The 26804-nt window shown below is 53.2% G+C and overlaps 1 protein-coding gene across 9 annotated transcripts; it reads right to left on the bottom strand.

The window, feature by feature from the left end:
- Nucleotides 1–108: 108 nt before the first annotated feature.
- On the bottom strand, nucleotides 109–26713 carry ANKS3 (ankyrin repeat and sterile alpha motif domain containing 3). 9 transcript variants are annotated; one of them, XM_037014654.2, is made up of 18 exons: nucleotides 26581–26713; nucleotides 24059–24230; nucleotides 21820–22018; nucleotides 21516–21637; nucleotides 20260–20341; nucleotides 20077–20163; nucleotides 13379–13514; nucleotides 9131–9289; nucleotides 6945–7082; nucleotides 6330–6436; nucleotides 5786–5962; nucleotides 3105–3229; nucleotides 2405–2546; nucleotides 1770–1942; nucleotides 1315–1400; nucleotides 796–879; nucleotides 503–594; nucleotides 109–428 (listed from the first exon to the last, which is right to left on the bottom strand). In XM_037014654.2, the coding sequence occupies exons 2-17, from the start codon at nucleotides 24226–24228 to the stop codon at nucleotides 515–517; spliced, it is 2067 nt and encodes a 688-aa protein (XP_036870549.1). In that variant the 5' UTR covers nucleotides 24229–24230; nucleotides 26581–26713; the 3' UTR covers nucleotides 109–428; nucleotides 503–514. The 9 variants fall into 9 exon arrangements, 6 of the variants coding, with proteins under 6 accessions (XP_036870549.1, XP_036870554.1, XP_036870545.1 ...); XM_037014659.2 differs by having other exon boundaries at nucleotides 24059–24266; nucleotides 26581–26709; XM_037014650.2 differs by having other exon boundaries at nucleotides 24059–24266; nucleotides 26482–26689.
- Between the last annotated feature and the right edge of the window lie 91 nt (nucleotides 26714–26804).

The raw sequence follows: 26804 nt of genomic DNA, 5'->3' as shown, positions 1-26804 counted from the left end.
TCCAGGTAACGTCTGTAGAATTATGGGGGCTGGGGGCTTGGCTTGGCATGGCTCTCCCCTTCCTTTGGTCTGTCAGTACTGCATGTTTGACCAGAACTGAGACCCTCACCAGCTGATCTTAAGTTTTATTTTCCAGCAAATGACAATATGCTGCCCGGGCGCCCCAGTCCTCACCCAGCAGGGCAAACCTCAGTGTGGCGACTGGCTCTCTCCCCGAGGCCCTGCCAGGTTCTGGGTGAGAGGCCCTCGTCCTGCCTCCGTGCGGGCCTCGCTGCCCTCACACTGGCCAAGTCCTGTCCTGTCCGTGGCTGCTCCTGGGGCCAATCCTCTGGCCCCGCTGGGACCTGGCCTGCTGCTGCCGTCTCTCTCCACCCTCCTGTCCTCTGGGCACACAGCTTCAGGGTGGATCTATCACCCGACGTCAGAGTCTGATGAGAGAGAGAGGGCTGAGGTGGGCACTGGCTCAGCTGCTCAGCAGGCTCCTGGGCTGGCAGGTACTCACCGTCCCTCCCGGCTAAGGCTCCCGCCAGTTCTCTTTCCCGTGGAGCGCCTGCAGCTTCTCCAAGCTCTGGGTCACTGAGCATAGCACTCGCCCTAAGGATGGGAGCAGCTGGTTTGGCTTTGGAAGTCAGAGCAGCTGCAGGAGGAAGGCGGGTCTTGGGGGCATTAGGATTGGATGACCCTGAGGGTCAGTGGGCTGGGGTAGGGCCTGCCCCACAGTGGCCAGGGGCTCTCTCCACTCACCCACATCTGGTGCCCAGGTGAGGGCCACTGGCTGCCCTCCTGGAGACCTACCCATCTCATGGACTCGATCCTCCAATGCTTGTGAAAGCTCAGGGAGGCTCAGGGTCTGCAAAGAGGCCTGCCAGCCTTTGGGGGCTGTGGAGCAGAGAGCTAGGTGGGCCTGCGGCCTGTGTCCTCACAGGCTGTGCCTTTGTCCTGAGCCACTGTGCCCCCACCCCCACGCCACTTGTTGCCCAAAGCCACAGGGCCCAGTCCCACGAGTGAGCGTGAGGGCCTGTGGCCTAGTGTGACGCTGTGCCCTTGGGTTGCCCCCACTGGAGGCTGCAGAAGTCACTAGGTTCTAGACAGCGTGGCTGCGTGTGGCCCAAGGGCCTTTCCTCCCACCCCAGGAGGGGCTGTGAGGACATGGGTAGAAGTGGGGTGTCCTCAACCTGGAGTCTGGGGTGGTAGGTGTGAACAGACCTGGGGCTGTCAGTGGTACCCACGGGAGAAAATGGAGAAAAAAATAAAACCCGGCCTGGGAAGCATGCCACCCCCACCTCCCAGTCCAGGCCAGGGTGCTGGCCGTACCAGCTGCTGGGGAGGCCGGGCCCAGAGTGGCCCCATGGGGGAACTCGTCTTGCTTCACTCGGGCCGACAGCTCAGCTTGACAGGCTCTACAGGAAATAAAACCAAGTGCTGAAGAGGAGAGAGGCCTAGCAGCAGTGTCCAGGGCACAGCAGACGCCCCCCACCTCCCCGAGAGTGTGGGGTGGCTCTGCCCTGTGCTGCAGGCTGGCCTTGGTGGCTGGGCAAGCTCCTGGGCCCTCGCCCTGGCAGGGGAGGGCCTCTGCAGGGTGTGCAGATTCTCTCGGCCCCCTTCCTGCCTGTGTCAGCCCTGTAGGAAGGAAGAGCCACAACGAAATGGGGGGGTGGCAGAGAGTGACCGCAGGACGCTCTGAAAGCAGCCCCTTGGCTGAAAAATCTGCAGGAAATGGTGACTCAGGGCCCTGCCTCAGCCAGGGGGCAGCTCAGGTGCCCACTCACTGCAGCTGGTCCAAGGCGAGAGCAGCATCCCGGGCGAGGGCCCAGGTCTCCTGCAGCTGGGCGTGGATGTCCTTGCGGGCACCGTCCTGCTCTAGGAGGCAGCTCTCCACCACAGCCCGCAGCTCCTGCTCCTGTGACACCTGGCCCCGCATGGCCTCCACCTCCTCACAGCGCTGCGGCAGGAGTGGGGGGCCAGAGGTGAGGGGGGCTGCAGCTGACACGAGGCCATGGCTGCGGGGGCCGGGGCCCCCCGCCCTAGGATGCATCTGTGCCATCCTCACTGGCTCCTTCTCTCTCTACTGGGGGAGCAGGAAGGGGAGGCCTGTCTCCACCTTGGAGCCTCTCCTGCTTTGGGTCCCTTCCTGCAAGCCGTATGCTGTCCACACTGGCCTCTTCTTTCCCAAGTCCATCTGACCCCTGCCTAATGTCCCCATCTCTGAGCCTCCTTCCTGTGGGCCCATCTGTGCGCCTCCCCTTCTGCTGATGAGCTGGAAATCCTGCCTTTACCGTCCTGCTCCTCCCTGCTGACTGGGTGTCTGTCCCCAGCTCGCACTCCCCACGGCCGTCCTCTGCAGGTGTGTCCCCGACACCTCTCACCACTTCCGCGCGTCCCCTCCCTGGCTCTTCCCACCTACTTTGTGCAGCTGAATGGCAAGCTCCTGCATCTCAGCCTCAAGCCGGTCGGCATAGGCCAGCTCCAGGGCGTCACTGGGGGGGCGCGCGCTGCTGTGCCAGCGGGCGATGGCAGAGGTCATCTTCCTCTTGGGCCCAAACAACCTGCAGGAGAGAAGGAGAGGGTCTCAGGTCAGCGTCCGTGATGTGCCTGGAGGCTCCGCGGGCTGTTCCTCCATCAATATCTTTCCCCAGCAAAGATCCCAGCTTTGAAAAGGGAGAGCAATACCCACCAAGTCCTGGGACAGAGGGCGGAAACAAAAGGCGGCACGAAGTGATCCCGCCTGGAGCTGGCCTCCCCTGCCTGTTGCCGTCCCCTGCCACCCGCTGCTTGCACTGAACAGGGAGCTCTGGCTGGCTGGTCCCAGGCAGCGGACGCCCGCCTGCCAGCTCAGGAGGCTGTCCGGAGAATGGGCAGAAAACATCTCGGTGCCCTGAATGTGAGTGTCAGCTGGGCTAGCTCGGGGGCCTCAGGAGCCAAAGGACCCAGGCCACCTGCATCTAAGCCTGGATGGCAGCAGCTGTGGAGACAGACAGCTGACTGCAGGAAAAGCCGACTTCCAGGCGGCACTGCTCTTCCCACCCAGACGTTGGGAAGTTGGGATCTCAGCTGGCCCCAGACGTTGGGCTGACACGGTGGACACATGGCCCCTCCGCACTCACGTGATGCCGATCTCCTTCAGGTCGCTCTCAGTGAGGGTCAGAAAGATGCGGAGGTCCACGTCCTGCTCCTCGAACACCTGCAGGTACTTGAGACACCCGATCTGTTCCAGCAGCGTGGCGAGGTCCTGGAGGGCAAAGGAACCAGGGCAGGTCGAGGCCGGGCGAGCACAGACACGGGGCGAGAAGGCGCGCACTGCAAAGCAGAGCCACTGTCCTCCTGCCGCGGGCGGTCCCGAGGTCTCATCCCCAGGAGAGCCCGGCTGCCCGGCTCCGCGCCCTGAGGCGGAACAGGGAGCCCAGAGGCGCTTCCACCCTACTGGGTCTTTTGAGTCGGTGTCGGTATCGGCCTGAAGGACGCCTTTAGTATTTCTTGTAGGGCAGGTCTGCTGGCAACAAGTTCCCGTCTTTACTGACTTGTCCTCATTTCTCCCCTTTTGAAGGGCAGCTTTTGCAGGATAGGGGCTATTTTGTGGTGTTTTTTCCCAGTCATTACTTCAAGTACATCATCAGATGTCTTCTGGTGAGAAATTAGTTGTGCATCTTGCCGAGGCTCCCAGGTAGGTGAAGTCACCTCTCTTGCTCCCTTCAAGATTGTTTTTTGACAGTTTGATGACGATGTGTAGGTGTGGATCTGAGTTTAACTCACTGAGCTCAGCTGCTTAATGTGCAAATTCGTGTTTTCAATCAAATCGGGGAAGGTTTGACTATTGTTAACACACTTCTTCTCTTCCTTCTCCTTCTGGAATGCTGGGTGTAAATTGGATGCTTAATGATGTCTCAGGTTTCTGTCCATTTTTTCATTCTTTCTGTTTCTCAGATTGGATGATCTCAGAAATCTACGGCCCAGCTGCCACTTGTCGCTCCTGGCGCTGAAACCTGCTGCTGAGCCCTCTAGGGAAACGTTCGTTTCAGTTGTGTGCTTTTCATCTCCAGACTTTCTCTGTTCATTTTTATCTCTGTCACTTTACTGATACCCTGAAGTCTTCATCTGATAAGCCCAGGTCTGGACTTCCTCTGGGCAGCTTCAGGCAGCTGCCATTTGTTACTGTCTGGGCCATACTTTCTTGTTTTTTCGCACATCTTCTTGTTGAAAATGATGTTTCACTGTGGCCTCTTTGAGAGCCAGTCCTCTCTCTCCATGGTTTATTTTTTGCTACAGACGTTGTTTATGATTCTGCAAAGCCTGTGTTTGGTGTGTGGCCGCTGAAGATCCTACTCTGTTACCTTCTTGGTCAGCTCAGAGTTGGACAGGTGTCCGTAAACATTTGGGAGCAATAAATCTCTGGGTCTTTGCTGAGCAGCTGTGTGCTTGTTGGGGCACATCTTCAGCACCCAGCCAGGCAGATGACATTCTGCCCTGGTCTGCCTCCTGCCTGCTCAGAGCCTCAAGGTCATCTGATGGGTTCCCAGGGCCTTCCTAGCAGGTGTGTGACCTCCTAGACTCCCAGGAACATGTCAGAGCTTCTCAAAGCTCCCTGGGCTTCTCGTTCCCCAGCTGTTGCTTTTAAGTTATGTGTCTGTCCTGTTGGCCCCAGCTAGTTTCCAGCATCTCAAGAGGCTGCCAAGCTAAACTTCATGCCTTGAGTTAAGGTTTCAACACATGCCCTCCAAGGATAGGGCTTTTGGTACTGGGCTGACGAGCTCTGGGGCAAGCCACATACAGCCTTGGCGGGTGGCCTCCCAGGCAAGCCCTGGCAGCCCAGCACCGCCAGTTCTTTGAGGATGGAACCGAAGGAGCCCCAGCTCCACTCTGCTGCCACCAGTGGCTGTCCCAGCACCCCCAGCACCAGAGAGCAAGGGACGGGCGAGGGCTGATTCAAACCCTATAAAACTTGCAGTTCTGTCTAAGATTCAGCCTTTTCTCTTGAATGAATGTCCTCCAGGTTGCTGTGAGTCTGGAGTCACAGAGTTCTGAAAAAATGGATTCTGACCAGTTTTGCCAATGTTTTTCTTGCCTTTAACGGAGCAAATTTTCAAAGGTTGTTATTCGGCCATTTTTCTCAACCTGCTTTCTGAACTAGTCTTAAGATCCCACCTCTCCAATCAACATGGGTTTAAGAAATCAAAAGGTACAGTTGCTCACTGAGCCCAGGAACACAGGCCCTGGGGACAGCTGCCTGCAAGGGGCCAGCAGAACGACAGCCGCCAGCAGAGAGCAGAGTGGGGCTCTAACCAACAGGAGCAAGACCTACCTCTCTGCCTCTCGCCCGTGCCCCGGGGCAGGAGAACTCCATGGACATACACTAGATGGCTGAACTGCCTGTCACACCTGCGATTCCTAAGATTGCCTGAGGCGGGGCCGCCGCCACTGTATAAGGCAGAAATAGCGGCTTTCCGGTAAATGCACATCAAGCACCTTTGCTGCCGCCTCCCGCGGAGCCCTGCAAGCAGCTGGGTGAGGTCGCTCCTGTTTTTCTCCTCCCCAGGCTGAGACCGAGACAAGTGTGGAGATGAGTATGTGAACCTAGAAGAGAGATCGTCCCTCCCATGGAAAGGGACAGAACACAAGCCCTGCAACTGGCATGTCACCTGATAGGACTCCTCAGCCCAGGCAGCGTTATAGGTCACTGGGGAGAAATTACCCCCATCGCCCCCCTAGCAGCCTGGCCCATCCTAAGTGCATATCACAAAAAGCGCCCTTTCTCTAACAGTAGGGCTGCCAGTCTCACAAATGGTCCTACCTGGGGTCCTGAGTAGGGGGAGCTCCTGATCTGGGGGATGGATCCTGGGGAACGGGCTGCCCCAGAAGTCCCGGTGCTGGGAGGCCACTGGCTGTCACTGTTGCTGTAACGATTCTTGGTCTTCACATAACTTTTAGTTTGCTTGCGAACTGAGCTTTTATGAGCATGATCCGAATCCTGTGGCAAGAGGTGCATGTTTAATGTAACACTGAAGCTGACTGGCTGGTAGCTAACATGGCTGTGTCCACACTTTTACTTCCTGCCCCAGTTCTACGTTATAAACCTCGATCTGTGCTGGTAAAAGTTAAACCCCTTTGTGAAACTCCACACCTGCCCCAAGGGCTTCCTGGGTGGATTCCACGGCAGTCCTGTGGCCCAAGCCAGGGGTACTCAGGAGGGTGGCCGGACCTCGTATGTCTGAGCACAGCCAGACCCGTTGAATACTGGTTACCAGGTGTGCTCCTACCAGAGGAACTGTCAGCCATTGCCCACCAGCCACAAGTGGGGAGGGAGAAGGGACAGCAAGAAACAGGAGCAGCTGTACCTCGTTGCTCTCCAAAGAGGCCTCGCTGCTGACCCCCGGGACTCTCGTCGGGCCCTCGCTGCTGCTGCTCCGCACGGCCTCGAGGTCGGCACAGAAGCCGTGCTCTTCTGAGAAGATGGAGACAGGACCCACCCTGACTACAGGTCCCGGGAGCTGATGCGGTCCACCCCGAGCCCTGTGCCTGAGTGTCTTTCCCCGGCATTCATCAGCTCCTCACACGGTTCACCGCTCACCCATTTCATGCTGACTGCCTGGCCCAAGCCCCCTCTACACACGGGCAGGGTTCTTGTGTTTTGTTGACAGATGAATCTAAGCATCTAGAACAGTGGTTGGCACACAGAGTGCTCTGAACAGCCGATGAATGAATGATGCGTGTAACAACACATTTCCCTGTGGGCTCACCTAGCAGGGAGCTAACCTGACTGCAGGACCCCCGGAGTGCGCACCAGGTGCTGGGCTGGATGCTTCTGCTCACAAGAGCCAAGGCCGTCTAGGCCTTTCACCCTCTCGTTCTCCCATGAATGGACTCAGCGCTAAGCCCCTGCTGGACGGGTGGGGTGGGCGCCCAGGGTCCCTGCGCCTCACGAGGCCCCTCGCCCCCCGGGCGGCACGTACCCCGGCTGCTGCAGCTGCTGCTCTCCACATCCCGGTCATTGATGGGGGAGGTGACGTCCCTGTAGCAGAGGCCTTCCCCTTCCAGGGGGTTCTCATCACTGCTGTTGAAGGTGACGTAGCCCCGGGGAGGCGCCTGCTCTGTGGACAGAGTGGGACACATGAACCCACACAAACACAAGAGGGGGACAAGTTCTTCTTCAAATGCAACCACCTCAGAGGAACCTGGACATGAGGAAGACCCGGGATTCAGGCCAGCAGGAGGGAAACCCGTATCTTCTGCCCGTCAATTCCTCTCCTTGCCAGTAACCTGGACTTGCCACAGTGAACTGGACAGGACGTGCAGTTTGTAGGGGAGGAAAGTGGCTCCAGTGGGGACAGAGACCAATCTGTGTCCATGGCAAGTGCCCGGTGGGTCCAGGGCAGGCACTCCGCAGGCCCGGAGCCTCTGCATCACCTGCTGCCGCTTCCCCAAATGCAGAGAAGGGGACAGTAAGCTGCGCTTACAGACTCCGGAGCCACAGACCAGCTATGCAGCTAGGTGCTCCTTTTGGCCGGAAATACCGACTCTCGCCCTGCACCAGCCTCGTGCTTCCTATGCGTTTTCCACCCGGGCACCTGGGGACTTGTCCTCAGGCCAACCAACCCAGCCAAGAAGCAATCCGGCTGAACAGGAAGGCTGGAGGCCCCAGCTCTTCCCCAGCAGTCACACCCCATCACAGAACCTTTGCCCATACCGCCCGTGGGAGCCAGGGCGGGGCCAGCACACAGCAGAAGAGACCAGGTCTGCCCCGCCCGCCTCCATGAAAGCACGCTTATTCAATTTGCATGAAACTGGCTGGTGGGGTCATGGTGACTTACTGGATTCCTGATGCTTTTCTATAGTTATTTTTTTTTTTACAATCAGTACATGCTATTAATCAAAAATATTTTCTGATTTTTGGCAGAGAATATATGCACTTGTAGAAAATTTAAGTTTTACAAGGTGTACAGGAAAAACAAAACTCTTCTGAAATGGCGCAATCAGGAGACAGCTGCTACCATTACCTTGGCCTTCACTGTGGGCGGCTGGGCCTCAGCCAGATAGTTCTGGTAACGTGAGAGAATTCCACGTGAAGAAAGCAGCTGTATGTTGCACAGTGGGTCATGCACACAGCCCCCAGACGGGGTGCGACCCACCCTTCCTGTCCTACGCTCTCCTCAGAAGGGACCGACTGCCATTCAGAGGGCGACTAACTCAGCCACTGTCCCAGGGCTACTTGCTCACAAGCACACAGACAGGATGCGTGCCCCCCCTACAGAGGGAGCTTGCCAGCAGCTGGGGGGTCTTCCCCACAGCCCAGTCAGCCCTCCCCTCCAAGGACAGCAGGTGGTGGGCCTGGAGTTCTCAACCCAGGCCTCCCTCCTGGAGTCCTAGAAGGGAATCGAGTTACTCATGCCCTCTGACAGGGGCACAGTCTCCTCTGCCTGGGAAAGCAGGTTTCTCCCCACCACAGACTGTACAGGACGCATGTTCAGGAGTAGGACCCATCCACTCGGCCCACCAGGCCGGACTGTGGCTGATGGCCCCTAAAGGTGACAGACATCAAAGGATGTAACGCACACCTGAGTCTGACGGCTCAGGCAGGCCCAAACACAAGCGAGCATCCAACCCTCCCGCTCCCCTGGGGGGCACTGTGCTCGACCCTTGGGAGCAGACAGCTGGAGAGCTCAGATCTGGAATGCCGGGGCCAGAGGCCCAGCCCACCAAGTGTACCATCTGACGACCCTCAGATCTATCACTTGGTGGAAAGACAGCAAGGGAGGAACCACCCCTCGGCCTGCCCTGGAGGCACCCCCAGCTCCCCGATGATGGGAGTAGAAATAGGAAGTGGGGATCAGATGGCACACTCCTGTCCCAGCAGACCTCCGTGTGAAGTGTGACCTCGGGGCCTGGCTGCATTGCCACTGCAGGGACGAGTGGAAAGGACAATGGATGACAAACCCCAAGAGCTGGCCGGTGACTACGCATCCCTGCCCCTGCAGTCAGCTTGCAGTCCCACCCCTGAGCTGTCACTGCCGCCCCGGGGCCTGCATCTCAGGGGCCCGAGGATGGTTTGTTCGCATTAAGACAGCTCAGAATGCGCTCGGGACATTTCGAATCTTGGCAGCAGGAAAGAGCCAAGAGCCGGGGGATGCGGGACGCTCACCGCAGCGAGGCTGCGGTCTCCTGCCTCTGAGTCCGAGAGCTGTGATCCTGGCCAAGGCTCGCGGCCCCTCATGGATGCTGAGGCCCTTCTTCCGGCAGGGCCTCTGTCTCTGGGGACCAGGGCAGGATTCATCTGAAGAGCTCAGCTCTTCGTATTTTTCTGTGGGCCAAACACCAACATTAAGAGTTAGTTGAGCAATGGACAACAATTAGTGAATTAACTAACTCTCACAGAAAACTGGAAAAGAATCATCTTAATTGGTTTTCTTTAGTTAAGAAAAGTGCATTTCCCAGGATGCTGCTTGTAAGGAGAAATCAACCTCTGGTGGAGCAGAGCGTGACCACTGGGGGTGACACACACACACACACACACACACACACACGGGGCCTGGGGAGCACACACACACGCACACACACACATGGGGCCTGAGGAGCACACACACACACATACACACGGGGCCTGGGGAGCACGCACACACACACACACACACGGGGCCTGGGAGCGCACACACACACACACACACACACACGGGGCCTGGGAGCGCACACACACACACACACACACACACGGGGCCTGGGGAGCACAGACACACACACAGGGCCTGGGAGCACACACACACACGGGGCCTGGGGAGCACACACACACACACACACCCGGGGCCTGGGAGCACACACACACACACACACACACACACACGGGGCCTGGGGAGCGCACACACACACACACGGGGCCTGGGGAGCACAGACACACACACACACACAGACGGGGCCTGGGGAGCACACACACATGCACACACACACGGGGCCTGGGGAGCGCACACACACACACACAGACGGGGCCTGGGGAGCGCACACACACACGCACACACGGGGCCTGGGGAGCGCACACACACACGCACACACGGGGCCTGGGGAGCGCACACACACACACACAGACGGGGCCTGGGGCGCGTGCACACACACACACACACACACATACACGGGGCCTGGGGAGCACAGACACACACACACACACACGGGGCCTGGGGAGCACAGACACACACACACACACACGGGGCCTGGGGCGCACACACACACACACACACACAGACGGGGCCTGGGGAGCACAGACACACACACACACACACGGGACCTGGGGCGCACACACACACACACAGACGGGGCCTGGGGAGCGCACACACATGCACACACACACGGGGCCTGGGGCGCGCACACACACGCACACACAGACGGGGCCTGGGGAGCGCACACACACGCACACACACGGGGCCTGGGGCGCGCACACACACGCACACACAGACGGGGCCTGGGGAGCGCACACACATGCACACACACACGGGGCCTGGGGCGCGCACACACACGCACACACAGACGGGGCCTGGGGAGCGCACACACACGCACACACACGGGGCCTGGGGCGCGCACACACACGCACACACAGACGGGGCCTGGGGAGCGCACACACATGCACACACACACGGGGCCTGGGGCGCGCACACACACACACACACAGACGGGGCCTGGGGAGCGCACACACATGCACACACACACGGGGCCTGGGGCGCGCACACACACACACACAGACGGGGCCTGGGGAGCGCAAACACATGCACACACGGGGCCTGGGGAGCACACACACGGGGCCTGGGGAGCAGCTGCAGAACTCCTGCCCAGACAGCTCCAGGAGGCGGAGCAAGCAGGGAGGGCTCCGATCCAGGGAGACAAAACCATCCCTTCACATCAGGCCCACCCCCCCTCCCTCCAGAAAAGGGCGGCATGGAGTGAGGAGACTCTCCTTGGGATTCCGGTGGTGGAGGGAGCTCCTGGGTGAGATGCCGACACACACAACCTTCATCTCCATGCAACTACTGCAGGGAGGGTGCAGACTAAGAAGCAAACACATCGGAAGAGAGCGCGCCCCTTCCTCCAAAAAGCAACGAGGGGTGAGCAGAAGGAAACTGTAATACTGCACTCCGAATCCACAGATCCTTTAACAGGCCTTTGGGGTACGAGGACACATTCTGAGTCAGAAATACAAAACTGGGGACAGGAAGACACATGGTGAGAGGAGAAAACAGCTCAGGAGAGAAATAGAGAAAAAAAGTCCGAATTAAAAAATGACTACACTAATGCCATTCACAATTGCATCAAAAAGAATAAAATACCTAGGAATAAACCTAACCAAGGAAGTGAAAGACCTATACCCTGAAAACTACGAGACCCTCATGAAAGAAATTAAAAAAGATACCAATAAATGGAAACACATCCTGTGCTCATGGATACGAAGAATTAATATTGTCAAATGGCCACCCTGCCTAAAGCAATCTACAGATTCGATGCAATCCCTATCACATTACCAACAGCATTCTTCAATGAACTAGAGAAAATCGATCTAAAATTCATATGGAACCACAAAAGCCCCCGAATAGCCAAAGCAATCCTGAGAAGGAAGAATAAAGCCAGGGGGATCTTGCTCCCCAACTTCAAGCTCTACTACAAAGCCACAGTAATCAAGACAGTTTGGTACTGGCACAAGAACAGAAATAGACCAATGGAACAGAATACAGAGCCCAGATATAAACCCAACCATATATGGTCAATTAATATACAATAAAGGAGCCATGGACATACAGTGGGGAAATGACAGTCTCTTCAACAGCTGGTGTTGGCAAACCTGGACAGATACATGCAAGACAATGACACTGGATCACAGTGTAACCCCACACACAAAAGTAAACTTGAAATGGATCAAAGAAATGAATGTAAGTCATGAAACCATAAAACTCTTAGAAGACAACATGGGCAAAAATCTCCTGAATATAAACATGAGCAACTTTTTTGTTGTGATAATGATGCCTACGCCTGAAGACAGAACAAGAAGTACAGACGGTATCATTTATAAACCAAAAACCACACAAAAACTGGAAAAAAAATAACAGCCAACACAATCCAACACCACATGAGGAAATGATACACCAAGTGGGATTTACGCCAAATGATGTGAAGTAAGTTCATTACTAGGAAAGTCATTAATATACCCTATTAATAGACCTACAGAGAAAATTCACAATCATCTCCAAAGCTGTTGAAAAGGCTTTAACAAAATTCAACACTCTTATAAAAAACAAGATACTTTCTTAACATGGTAAAATACATGCACACCTTATTCTTAAAGCCAGCATCTTACTTCTTGTGGCATTTCCACTAAGGTCAGGACCGCATGGACATCTGCTGTCCCGCTATATTCTGCCGGCACTGGCAGGACTGGCCAAGGCAGCTGAACGGGAAAAGCCGGAGGCATAACACCAGGAAGAGCCAGTGACGCCCCAGGTGCCAGTTACACGGCGGTACACCTAGAAGGCCTGCAGAATCCATAAACACAAGCCATGAAAGAACTCAGTCAGGCAGCAGAGTATAAAACTGGCATGCAGACGATAAGCAGAGGGCACAATAGTAAAACACCATTTACAGTAGCAACAAAGAAAATCAGACACTTAGGAAAAAACCTGAGTTACAAGTAAAACATGTATGAGGAAAACTTGAAAACCCTCCGGTGGGACACAAGAACGCACCGGAACAAAGGGACGGCCTCGCCGTTAGGATCACCCAACACGAAGGGGTACTGGGGTACTTGACTTACAAAACTGCCACCAGCTCATAGCTGACAAGTTGGTGCTCAAGTTCATACAGGAAAAGCAGCAATAGCTGGAAACACTGAGGACGGAAGGCGATGGGCAGGAGCCCAGAGGGCAGCCCAGGGTCTGCGCGGCGAACGCCATGCCGGCGGGGCACTCGCGGGCCCAGAACCACGAAGGGGAACGCGGGCTCTGCGACAGGCGGCCTGGCCAGAGCGCCGCGCAGAGGGGTGAGGGGACCCAAGTGCCGACGGCAGTGCTGCCCGGAGCGGGCGGGGAACCCAGACCGACGCCACGCGGTGTGAGCGGACGGGAGATTGACAGGCAAGCGCCGGAGTTAGACGGGCCGATTCCTGCACAGACAGCACAGGGCAGGCCTCCTGCGACCCACGTGCACAGGCAGTGCAAGACCCATGAATCTGATTCAGAATCGGAACATTTTGCTAAGCCGAGCGCGCCCTCAGGGGGCCGCCCTCCTACCTCCCCGAGGGCCCCTCTCCCACACCCGGATGGCGCGGGCCTTCGGCGGGCGGGCCGCAGCCCCAGCCTCGGCTGCACCCCGGAGTCACCGGCAGAGCAGACGGGGTCTCCTGGCGAGGCGGGGACCCGGGTACCTGGGCTCCGGTAGAGGCTCCTGGGCAGAGAGGGCGAGTGAGCGTCTATCAGCCCCACGATCTTCATGTGCCCGCACTGCCTGGCCAGCATCTGGGCTGTGGCCCCGCTGTGGTCTCTGCTGTCCACCTGGGCTCCCTGCGAAAGCGTGCAGGGAGACGGGTTGGGGGCCGCCCCGGCAAAGCGCCTTGGGACCCCTGAAGCCCCACATCTGCGTGGGAAAGGCAAAGGCCCGCCGGCCCCACACTCTCTCCTCACCGACAGGAGGCGGGGGCCCGTGGCAGGGGCCCAGCGCGCCGCCCGCCCCCCCTGGCCGCGCTCCCGGGCAGAGGGGGCGCAGCGCGGCCTTCCCCCTCTGCACCCGGCCCGTGGCCGGTTCGCTTCTCTCCACGCAGGAAACTGCAGACAACACATTCACTACAGAGGCAGCCTTCAGGAACCAATCCGAAGGGGCGCGCCACCCTTCGGAAATAGGTAACTTGTATCCAAAGCCCTCAAAGGTCCGTATAGTATTCAGCACAGTGATTGCTTTCCTGTGACTCCACCCTGAGGAAATGACCCCAAATACAGAGAAAGCTTTTATGCACAAAGATGTTTAGCACAACATATAGGCAATAATGACAACCTGGAGCCAGATGCCTGGGGTGGCGGGGGCGTCAGCTCTGTTACCACCGTAAGGGCTCGTATTTGCAAGTGGCTGGTATGACCAAGTTTGGGAAAGGGCCGTGGTACGTCCTTACTACGTGGGAGGTGGGAGGTGTCATTGTACGTGAAAGATAAGACGACACAGAAACACGGGAGGGAATCATGTGACGACACAGGCAGAGGCGTGCGATGCGGCTACAAGGGGCCGACACCAGCTCGCGGGCACGGACGGAGGCTCCCCGACGCCTCTGGGCGTGCGGCCCCGCTGCCGCCTCGGGTCTGGATGTCCGGCCTGCGAAACTGGGAGGACGCGCTTTAAGCGCCCCTGTTGTGGCATCTGTGGCAGCAGCCCGAGGAAAGCGCCACTCCTGTTAATGTGTGACTGGTTAAATAAATTAGGCCCTATCAATACCAAATACTGGATAATCATTAAAAAGAAGGAGGCAGCTCTCTGTACTAATGTACAGAAATCAGTCTGTGATATTTTGTTAACATGAAGAAAAAGCTCATTGCACACGTACACGTACCCCATTTATGTAGAAATCTGTCCAGTGTCAACACTGAGGCTGGGGGAGTGTGAGGACTGACGGAGGTTTTTTAATGCTTACCCTGAAAATTTTTAATTGATTTTTTTCCTCTGTATTTTAGTCTTTGGCTTTTCTGAAAGCCTGTAGGTTATACTATTTTCACATTTTTTTAAAGTCATGAAAATGTTTACATTACTTACATTATTAACTTATAGGATGCTTTCCCCACTAAGTCACTATTGCTGAGGTTATAAGTTTTGTATTTTAAAATATTTTTCTGAGCTTACTTGTTAATATACTTTTATAGGTTGATGGAAAGGCACAAAGACATTATAAGTCCTTTTTTCAGTTATTTAACAAGGAAAAAACATTTGTAACAATGAGTGGTGACAGATGTTAACTAAATTTCTTCTGGTAATCATTTCATAATATATACCCAATTCAAGTTGTACTGTCTTACACCTTAAACTTATACAATGTATATGTCAATTCTGTATCAATAAAACTGGAGCCTTTTTTTTTAATGGATGACACGAAATGGCATACACATCACCACTGCTGGGGCCTGTCCTGCTGGGAACAAGGAAGGGCAACGGGTTGCCGAGGGGGGCAGCTGCGCCCTCTCCTTCCGGCTTCGGCCGCCTCTCCACCTCCAGGACCGGGTCTGCCCTCCCCAGCCAGAAAGGGATGCCGGGAGTCGGCCAGCACCTCGGCCTCCTGACTAGTGCACTGGAGGAAGAGCCCAGACATCCGATGTCCATCTCCTGGATTTAGTAACTATGTGATTATGAAAGAGATAATTCTTGCTTTTAGGAAATACATACTAAACTATTTAGAGGGAAAAAGGCATTACGTCAGTAAATTACTTTCAAATGGTTCTAAAAAGATAATAGGTGTATAAGAAAAATTGACTTACAAAAAAAATGTGGCATAAATGTTAATATTTGGGGATTCTAGTGAAGGTACACAAATTCTTTGTGCTATTTTGTAACATCTAAGTCTGAAATTATTTCAAAATTTGAAACTTAAAAATTTTCCAAAAGAAATCCAACATAATTTGTTTTCTCTCAACAGGAGCTGCCCAAGCATAATCAGGCCTAGCTAGGGGGAGTGAGGGCACCAAGTTAGGGTGTAACCTGCGTGTTGAATAACTGATCTGAGGGCACCATCAGCAGAACAAAAAGGCATCCTACAGTATGGGAGAATATATTTGTAAACGACATAATCTGACAAGGGGCTGACATCCAAAATATATAAAGAACTCACACACCTCAACAACCAAAAAGCAAATAACCCAATTAAAAAATGGGCAGAGGATATGAACAGACAATTCTCCAAAGAAGAAAGATGCTCCACATGAAAAGATGCTCCACATCACTAATTATCAGGGAAATGCAAATTAAAACCACAATGAGATATCACCTCACACCAGTTAGGATGGCCAGCATTGAAAAGACTAAGAACAACAAATGCTGGCAGAGATGCGGAGAAAGGGGAGCCCTCCTACACTGCTGGTGGGAATGTAAGCTAGTCCAACCAGTGTGGAAAGCAATATGGAGGTTCCTCAAAAAACTCAAAATAGAAATACCATTTAACCCGGGAATTCCACTTCTAGAAATTTATCCAAAGAATACAAGTTCTCAGATTAAAAAAGACATATGCACCCCTATGTTTATTGTAGCACTATTTACAATAGCCAAGATATGGAAGCAACCTAAGTGTCCATCAGTAGATGAATGGATAAAGAAGATGTGGTACATATACACAATGGAATACTATTCAGTCATAAGAAAGAAACAAATCCTACCATTTGCAACAACATGGATGGAGCTAGAGGGTATTATGCTCATGAATAAGCCAGACAGAGAAAGACAAGTGCCAAATGATTTCCCTCCTTTGTGGAATATGACAATGAAGCAAAACCTAAGGAACACAACAGCAGCAGGTCCACAGACTCCAGGAAGGGACCAGCGGTCACCAGAGGGGAGGGGAGGGGGAAGGGGTGGGGAGGGAGGGAGAAGCGGATTGGGGGGTATTATGATTAGTACACATGGTGTGGGGGGGTCATGGGGAAGACAGTGGAGCACAGAGACGACAAGTAGTGACTCTGTGGCATCTCACTACACTGACGGACAGTGACTGCAGCGGGGTAAGAGGGGGAACTCGATAATATGAGTAAATGTTTTTCATGTGAACCTTCGTAAGAGTATATATCAATAATACCTTAATAAAAAAAATTTGTTAAATGAATAAATGGTCTGAAGTCTCTGATTTTCCAGTATGTTTTACATTTTAAAAATCATTTGAGTAACCGTCTCTTATGACTTCCAGTTCTACCTTACATAAAGTCAGACTCCAAACTGAGAAGCAGAGGTTATGCTTTTTGTTTTTGGGCTCCCATCCATCTCCTCCTGACCCTATTTATATCATAAGGATGCTTAGTTCATGTGAATGGAGTAACTTTTTTTTTTTTGTCTTTTAAAAAACTTTTCATTTTAAAATACTTGTAGAGTCACAGGAAATTTCAGAGATAGAGGAAGGTCCCATTTTCCCCAGTAGTTACATCTTACGATAATTATAGTACAGTATCAAAACCAGGAATTTGACAATGCAATGGTACAATGCATAGCTCTATTGTAGATTTATGTACCCACCACCCCAATCAAGATACAAACAACCCCAAAACTACAAAGATCTCCCTTACACTACCCCTTTAGTTATACACATTCATCAAATGGAGTGACTTTTAAAGAGTAATTATTTGCAGGAAAGGAAGCCCAAATGGCCAACACATCTATGAAAAGGTGCTCAACCTCATCAGAAATCGGGGAAAGGCAAATTTCAATAGGAGACAGTTCACAATACCAGGTACCACTGAGGGCACGCAGGACAGGAGTGTAAAATGCTCTCAGGAAAGTGTAGATCGGGACAACTAAGGGGGAAGCAAGTCAGCGCTCAGTGGAGATGCGCCCATCCTCACACCAAAAATTCTGCTTTAGAAAACACATCCTCATCTCCCGGTCCCTTCACCCGTGCTCTGGAAGACCGGTGAAAACTGCCACCGGCAGTACTGTGAGAGCGAGTGAGAAAAGAATGGGCAGACGTGCTATACTCACACCTGCCATCGACACAGAGCTGCTGAAGTGAGTGAAAAGTCTCTGCACGCACCAGCACTCTGTGAATGACCCAAACAGTCTGATACATTATTTATGCACATCTCCTGAACGCAGAAAACTAGCCTACGCCCTGCCAAGGACACCCAGTGTGGGGTGCAGGTGTAAACTCCGGGAGAGGAAGTGTACAGACCGACATCGGGACAGGGGTCACTTCTGGATCATGGGAGTCAGCTGCATCAGTATTACCTTCTGTATTTTGTGTTCATAGTTTTCACAATTCTTGGGGCTGTATAAAGAGTGTAGGTTGGTACAACTTGTTCTTCAGTTGGCCATTTGGCAACACCCATATTAAGACTGTATTTAAACTTCTCCCAAAACATCTCCCTTTACTACTGAATCGTAGAGTCGGTTGACACATGTGAGCAGACATTTGTGCACAGATGGAATCACTGTACTGCACAGTGCTGCGGACACTGTGGACGCATTAAAGAAACTGGCTCATCCCTACAAGAGTCCCATGCTGCCAGGAAAAGGAGCAAGCCGAGAGCTTTATCTACACTGACACAAACAGTCCCCAGAATAGACAGTTAAACTAAAGAAAAAAAAAGCGAGTTTGGGCGCAGCCGTGGTAAGAGCCACAGTGGGAGGCAGGCTCGCTGCATGCCTTCTGTCTCATCTGCATTTTTACCTATAGTGTATTTAAAAAAATTTTTTTAAAGAGACAGCTTGTTAACGTTTTATTACTCTAAAATTCCCACAAATAAGTAAGAAAAAAAATTATCCACTAGAAAGTTGGGCCCAAAACTTAAAGAGACAATTCATAAAAGAAATACAAATGGCCAATAAACATATTTTAAAATATTCAACATACAAACAAAAATGGGGTGCCACTTTTCTCACACCACACCGGCAAAACTTAAGATGAGTAACATCTGGGGCTGGTGAGGATGTGAGGAAATGTGCCCCTTCATGTTTACCACTGGTGGAAGGATAAGAGCCTTTTTAGTGGGACTTTGTTAGGACTTATTAAGTATTTCCTCGCTGGTTTTTTTTTTAAACAAATTAAGATATAATTCATATACCATGCAATTCACCCACATGTACACCACAGTGTACAATGTAGTGGCATGCGACCGTCACCATGATCCATTTCAGAGCACTCTCATCAGCCTGAGAAGAAGTCCTGCCCCAGCCTTCCCATCCCCAGCCCGAGGAAACTGCTAGTCAGTCTGCTTGCTGTCTCTGTACATACACTTACTCTGGACATTTCATGTAAGAGGAATCATACAATATGCGGTCATGTCTGGCTTCTTTCACTCACACGGTATTTTTAAGGTTCGCCAACACAGTCGTATGAGTCAGTACTTCATTCCTTTTTGTAGCTAGTTAATATTCCATTGCATAGGTGCACCACCTTTCATTTATCCACTAATCAACTGACGGACATCTGGGGCGCTTCTACCTTTTGGCTATTATGAGTAACACTGTCAGAGACCTCTGTGCATGGTTTCTGCATAGACCTGCTGTTTTCAGTTCTCCTGGGTAGACACCCAGGAACTGCTAGGTCCTGTAAGTGCTGTGTGACTATCTGAGGAACTGCCAGGCTCTTTTCCAAAGATCATTTTATATTCCCACCAGCAGGGTATTTTTTCCACATCCTCACCAACTCATTTTTTTAAATTACAGAATCCTATAGATTTGATTTGCATTTCTCTGATGATGAATTACATCAAGCATTTTTTCACATACTTATTGGCCATCTGTATATCTTCTTTGGAGAAATAACTATTCAGGTTCTTTGCCCATCTTTTATCAGGCCCTGTTAAATTTAAAATGTGGGCACTAGCAATCCCTCTTGTAGAAATACAATATACAGAAATAACTGCATGTGTGCTAAAGCTGTGTCTACAAGGACAGTCTCTGGGGCAGTGTTTATAACTGCAGAATTCTTACTAATGAGGAATTGACTGACTGTGGCATGGATTATTCAGGGATAAACTGTCTGTGGCATACCGAGTGATTTTTTAAAAGCTGCAGAGTAAATACACAGTAGAAACCCACTTTGTTCAAAAAAGGCCATGTGTTGTTTACAGATGTCCATAGACATACCTTTCTAAGCAGAAGAAAAATTGTGGTCATCAAACCAGGAGGGCATCTCGGGGAGGAGCAGAGGGTGTTCGACAAGCGGGGAAGGTCTTTGCCTTCTTTCTCTATAACTTTTTTAAGTCAAGGGATAATGGGTGCTATTCACTTTTTAAAATATATTTTCTAAATTTTTCAAATAGTAGTATTTTCTAAATTATTATGGGAATAGGAGTCTGTTTTACTATTTACTTTTAAAAATATATTTTCTAAACTTTGCAAATAGTATTCTCTAAACCATTACAGGAATAGGGGTCTGTTTTTACTCACCACTGTATCCTTAATGCTTAAGTGCCCTGCAACACTCAGCATCAATGACCTCGATGAAAACGTGCTGAATAAATAGAGCAGTTGCTTCTGTGCAGGAGGAAATTCTCCTGTAGTTAATGCTTCAGGGAAATCATTCCTCACTTGCTGTGACTAAACTATAAGCTAATAAACAGGGTCACTTACATGATTCAGAAAATACTGTACTATTATTTCATGGCCGGCGGCAGCTGCTTCCATCAAAGGAGTGAATCCATAGACGGGCTCCCTGGGAGAGAAAGGCTACGGTCAGATGGTCGGCAGAGAGCGGCTCTGCCAGGCAGAAGCTTCCCCAGTGCAGACAGGACCAAGCTGAAGCCAAGCCACCTGCTGAGGGCAGCGGCCTCCCTCCCGCAGGAGTGCACAGGAGCCACATGAGCTCCGGCTTCCACACCCCTGCTCTAGCCTTTTGTCCTAAAGATGATCTGTCTCCCCAGTTTAGCTCCTTTTAAGCTGTTTCCACCTGCTACGTCTTAAGTCTCTGCTTTAATCACAAGCAAAAAGGAGCTGTTGCCGTCACCACTCAAAGAAAGCTCATGTCTCCTTTCCGCGGGTCAGATCGTCCTTTTGAACCGGACACCCTCCAGGACGCCTCCCCAAGCTGCAGGACTGAGGCCTCACCCTGGCCCAGCCCCAGTGCTTCTACTCTGTGCTCGGTTACAGGGAGGGCAGCCGCGGAGTGCCTCCTAACCGGCACTCCTGCCATCCCAGTCTGGCAGGCAGCAGCCAGGCACAACACTGGGTCTCGTCTATTCTAAGGCACACCGATTTCACATTTCAACGTCTCTGAAGTCAGAATGTCTTAAAATCAGTAGGCGAGCTGCATTTTCAGGAGTAGCATGTTCTCTTTCTTAGAGATCCCTACAGCTATGGTGTCCTGCGCTGGGAGACATCGGCCGGGGCGTGCACAACGCCAGGGGCCCGCTGCGTGAGCTCTTGCTACACTGAAGGGGGAGTAGCATCTTGACCGGCTGTAGATGACAATACCCCTTTCCAGCTCATAAAACTCATTTTTTAAAGCATCACCTCACCTGATAGATTCAAAAGGCAAGAGAAAGAAATGAACATTTAATGCACGTCAGTTAAGTGTCATGCACTGAGGTCCCTGGCCTGGGACGGACATGCGATTCCCCCAGCTCTATGACACAGGCATCGCTGTCCCCACTTTTCAGATAGGGAAAAGGAGGCTCAGAAAGCTACAGTGCTGCACTCGACGTCAGCTGGCATGAAGAGGCCACGATCACCCCAGGCCTGTGGACGGTCCCTGCCACCCATTTGTCTGGAATGCCACACACCAAGGCAGGAGCCACCCTGCACTCCAGCCTTTAGCTGCTTCTCCAGTCGCCCTCGTCAGTTAGACGGGACCCACCCATTCCTAAGGCCACTTAAGATTCAGTGTTCACCTCACGTTGGCATTCGCTCCGCTGTCCAAAAGGAACTTGACCATCTGCTGGTGCCCAGCACTGGTGCAGTGGAAGAGAGCAGTCCAGCCTTGAATGTCCTTCATTTCTAGCTCAGCACCTCGCTTCAAGAGAACACAGAACGCTCGTTACAGCTTCGTCTCCCGCTCGGGGGCGGGTGCCCTCCAGGCCATCGTGCTGAAAGGATCGAGTGATTATGCACACGGTGGCCTGCGGTGTTCACGTCTCTTGCCAGAGCGGCGGGCGAGCCCCTCAGGTTTCGGGCCTGAGTCCCCTCGTAGCTCACCTGGAGGAGAAAGTAGGCGATGCTCTCGTTGCCACAGCTGGAGGCCAGCATCAAGGGGGTCTGCCCTTCCGGGGTCGGCACGTTCACACTCACCCCCGCCTCGAGCAGCAGGTGCACGATGGTATCGTGTCCAATGTAGGAGGCGTACATCAGCGGCGTCCAGCCACCACCGTTCTTCTTATTCAAATCTAACTCTCTCCTAAACAAACGCAAGACACCCAGCCGGCTCCCAAGGGCATTGACCAAAGCGGGCGGCGAGGCGGGGCCAAGAGAACGCGGGAAGTGCTGCTAAGGAAGCAGAGGTCATCTGTACCCTGCACCTCACAGGAGGGGAGGCTGGCAGGACATGGTTACGTTTCCTGTGCAACTGCCTCCCTCGAGAGCCAGTGCCCATCTCCCTCCTGAGGCCACATTCTCATCGGTTCCCTTTCCTACCACCGGACAGACAGGTGGTCCTCAACCAGGGGCGATGGTGCACCCCAGGGGACGTCTGGCAAAGTCTGGAACACTTTTGGTTGTCACAGCTGGGGAGGGCAAAGCTCCCGGCCCCTAGAAGGTGGACGCTGCTAAGCATCCTTCTGTGCACAGGGTACCCCTCAGCCCCCGAGAACCATCCAGCCAGCGTTGCGAGTGGTGCCGAGGTGCGGAGACCCTGCCCTGGCCCTTGACTACCGCCTGCCAGCGGCCTGGGGAGTGCTCGTCCTGGGCTGGCAGGGGATGCAGGGGGCTCCACTGCGGCTCGGTCCTCCTTTGCCACCTCACCCTCCAGAAACAGTCCTGGGAAATTCTTGACCAAAGAATCCTCTTTCTCACCAATTTCCATTAAAATTCTGGTAAATAGTTTTCCACAGGGAAAAAAAAAACCATGGGCTTCCCAGCCCAGAGTTTGGGGTTGGGGCCTGGAAATACCACCCACTTCCAGGAACACCATGCAGAGGTCACACCAATAGCCTTCCGCCATTCCAGCAGTGGTCAACGCACACAGCTCGTGCCTCTACGGGTGTGCACGCATAAGGTACACCACACGGTTGTTTTCCATCTACTCTGGGATGCCCACACAGCCACTCCAGAAGGCCTGATGCCAGAATGCAGTGGCAGCCACCGGCTGGGAGAGTCCATCCTGCCACAGCCCCGGTGCTGTCCACATGGAGGGGAGGAAGTGGCCCTGGCAGGGCGTCTCTGAGGCTATGCAGCACCCATCCAGCCAACCCTCCCTTTGCGGCCTGCACTCCCCCCAGGGCCCGGTCTGTGCTCACTGTGAGCAAGCCTCACCCAGCCAGGGCCACAGTCCCAATCAGAACACAGACTTTTCCCCTTCAAGAAGCCCTTCTGGTCTGTGTTTTAACTGAATACTCAAGCCCACAGATGCCCACGGGGCAGAGGTAAGATGTGGCGCTGGTGACCCCCGACGGGACGTGCTGCCTGTGCGCCCAGCCACGTTCCCATGGCCACCAGGTATGGAGTACCGCAGTGCACTCCCATGCCACTGGCCAGGTACATGTGGGTGACGGCCGTGCCCTGGGAACCGGAAACCTGGGGCCCAATGTGGTCCTGCTCGGGCTCCCGAGGAGCTGGAAGAGGGACATGTGGGTAAGGACACCAGTGGCTTCTCTGAGTTACCAATGAGGAATGGAAACAGCACAAAGTATGGTGGAAATAGAGGGTGGAGACAAGATGGATCCTCTTCCAAAAATTACTTTAAGTATTAATACTGTATTATAAACAGGACACAGCCAAAGGCCACTGGTGCTGTATTGGGGCTTGACACACATATAAGATTAGGAACCATGGCATGTGGGCAGTTGGCCTGGTGGCAGTCCTCCAGGGAGGGAGCTAAACCCTGCTGCCTCCTCTATGGCAGAGGGCAGAGGGCAGAGGGCAGAGGGAGATGAGGCCACGAAGGGTTACACGGGCTCTCTGGAAAAAGGCGGCCCTAGGGCGTTGCTATCTATCCTTATTTTTTTGTTTGTTTGAGCATTTCTGCAATCACTGAAAACCATAAAATGACTGATTAAAGCCTGAAAAGTCTCTAAGACTGTGAGAAAAGTTTAATCTGTCTTTTTCTTCCTACGAATAAAACCGCCTTCCTTACTGGCACGCAGCCTAAATCACCCCTGAGAAATGCCCCGGAGAAGCAAGGGCTAATCCAGGCCAAGTGTACCCAGCGTCTACGACTGTGTGCAAGACTCCAGAGGCTCACTGATCGCTCTTCTTCAGGACATCTCCCGAGATCTCTTACCGCTGCACACACTCCTTCACGACTTCATACTGGCCGATGGAAGCAGCTGTGTGAAGGTCCAGGGGCACGGCCCACTCCTCCCGGCTGACCTGCGCACCCAGCCCGTGCCACATGGACAGGCTGCGGTTCAAGAGTTCTGGCTCACTGGCTTCATCGCTGAGCTCCGACATCGCTGTGGAGAGAGGTCCAGGGGCTAGGTCTTTCCTTCCTGCACGTTCCAGGGAATGAAACAGGACGGTCACACTCCTACCCACAGTAGGCAGCTATGTCACTACCCTAGCAGTCTGCTACCCAGTGCAGGCACCTCCTGGGACTAAGACAGCCTGCATTAAATACTGTACGGTTTGGGCAGCTCCATCCTGCTGATACTGGTGAGCTTGTCACCAGACAGAAAGAGAAGCATATAAGGTGAGTCATAAACTGTGGTATACTCCTCAATTTCCATCCTCAAGCCTCAGGGTCCACATTCTAGAAAGGGAATTTCTCTAGAACTCAAGGAGCCTGATAACATGTTGGAGGGCCAGTAAAGAAATGCTAAATGGATCACTGGCCCAAACCAGCTCTTGGGAGTGGTAGGAAGAACCCTGGACTTGGAGCTGGATCAAAATTTACCTCTGCTACTTAGCATCTCCAATCCCTAGTTCCTCACTGTCTAAGGAAACATAATATGCAAAGTGCTGCTGTTAAAAACACAAAGAAGAGTGGACCGGCAGGGGCACCTCCACACCATGGGACACTACTCAGCAGAAAGCAGGAGGGAACAGCTGATACACACAGCTCATGAACAGATCTTGAACACACTGTGCTCAGGAGGAGCCAGACTCAAAAGGCTCGTCCTCCTGTATGATTCCATTTCTATGACATTCTAGAAAAAACTAAAGAATTGGAAGACAAACCAGTGGCAAGAGGGTTAGGAGTGAGAAGACCCCGAAGGGAGAGCAAAAGGGAATTGGGGGTGATGGCCCTATTCTGTATCTTGATCAGTAAACTCATACCTGAACACCAAGCAAATATTACTGCATGTAAATTTTTAAAAAAAATTTAGGGGAAAAAAACATGGGAAGAAAGCCCCAGCACAGAAACTAGGATGTGACTGGTATGCAGCAAATATTAACTGACTAGGAACCTATCTGTGCATCCCCTGAAAGCAGAGGAAATGGGGAGAATGTGATAAGCTGGTGATGTGGGGTGACACTTCCCTGAGATGGCCCACCACCAGGATGAGGAGTGATTATGAGAGGCCTTTATTCTGGGAATCCTAACCGAATCACAGCCAAGTCATTAACTTCCTAGCAGAACCCTTCAGTCCAGGAGGGACACTTGCCTTATTTAACTCTTGGTGGTTAAAAACAAGGAAACGGGTATAGAAGAGAGAGGAGAAAAGAAGGCAGGTCAAGTCCTATAGTGGTTCCAGATGGCACCAGGACCTGTCTCTACGAAAGAATGCTTCCAAGCCCCAGGTGACAGCGAAAATGGCCCAACAAGCTACCGATATAGGGGACAAAGAATCTATAGGTCTTTGGCCAGAGAATGTATATATGTGATAGGCCCGGAGGTAAGAAAGTTCACAGCAAATCCCTGCTTCCTGGAATGCCCACCTCCTCACACCCGCGGGGCATGAGACCAAGCAGTTTTCTCACTTTGCAAGTGAAAACCCCCACACTGTACAGCCTGGGTCATCACATGGATGAGTGTGTCGGCTCAGGGTCCCTTTCCACACACCCGTCAGGTCCTAGATGTCTTTTTCTACTCCAAACGCGTCCTCCACGGTAGGATCCATGTTTTCTTTCCTTTTACTGGAGTCTCACCTGTCTGACACCCTGCAGAGTGCTGAGGGGCAATCAGAACCAGACCTGGGCTCAAGGAGCCTATGCAGGGAGAATATGGACGCCAAGGGACCATAAATCTTTCTTTACCACCCTGCCACATGCCAGACACTCTACAATGATGATGTATTCGTTATGAGTAAAATGATTAAATGCATGCATAGATTTGTACACTTGTAGAAAATGTCTTTTGCATATCACTTCCAGAACTTATCTCTAGGATAAGTTGGGGATGGGACCTTTTTATTTTTCTCTCTACCTCTTGGTTATGTTCCATTTTATAAAGTGCTCAGTACCCATGACTTTTAAAATAGCCAAAAATCCTTAACTAAAAAGTTACGCTGTTAGTCGATCATCACGCCCACGAAGACGGGGTCTGCGAAAGCCGGAGGCCACCCTCCCGCCCGGGGCGTGGGCCTTCCTTGGGGAGGGGAGACCCACTCTAGCTCTCAGGCTCTGCGGAGGGTCCCTAGGCAACAACCCGAGCACCTACACCGCGGACGCCCCTTGACACCTCCCTGTAACTCTACATGCCACAGGGCTTTTTCTTCCGCACTGCACAGCCCCCGCCCCGGGGGCGCAGACGCTTAAACTCACGCTGCGAGCAAGTGGCAGGGCTGCGACACGCTGCGCCGGGCCCCGACGGCGGGCAGCAGGTGCCTGCCCCAGGCGGGACCGGGCCGCCGTGGAGCCTACCTGCGCTGGGCCCCGGGCGGCCGCCGCCGCGCTCCCTCGGCCGACCCGGCCCGCTTGCCGCCGCGCCCGCCCGCGGTTCCTCCACGCCGGCAGCCGCCGCCGCAGCGTCCGGTCCCCGCGGCCCCGCTCCCGCCCCGGAAGTGGTTGCGGGAGGCGCGGAGCACGCCGGGATGCTGGCGGGGCAGCGAGGCCGTTCCCGGCGCCTTGGAATTCACCCGTCCCGC

Source organism: Manis javanica, chromosome 10, assembly GCF_040802235.1.
Source record: "Manis javanica isolate MJ-LG chromosome 10, MJ_LKY, whole genome shotgun sequence".
Classification (NCBI taxonomy): Eukaryota; Metazoa; Chordata; class Mammalia; order Pholidota; family Manidae; genus Manis; species Manis javanica.
The sequence above is the reverse complement of the archived record's forward strand: the minus strand, read 5'-3'. Positions and strand labels throughout refer to the sequence as shown.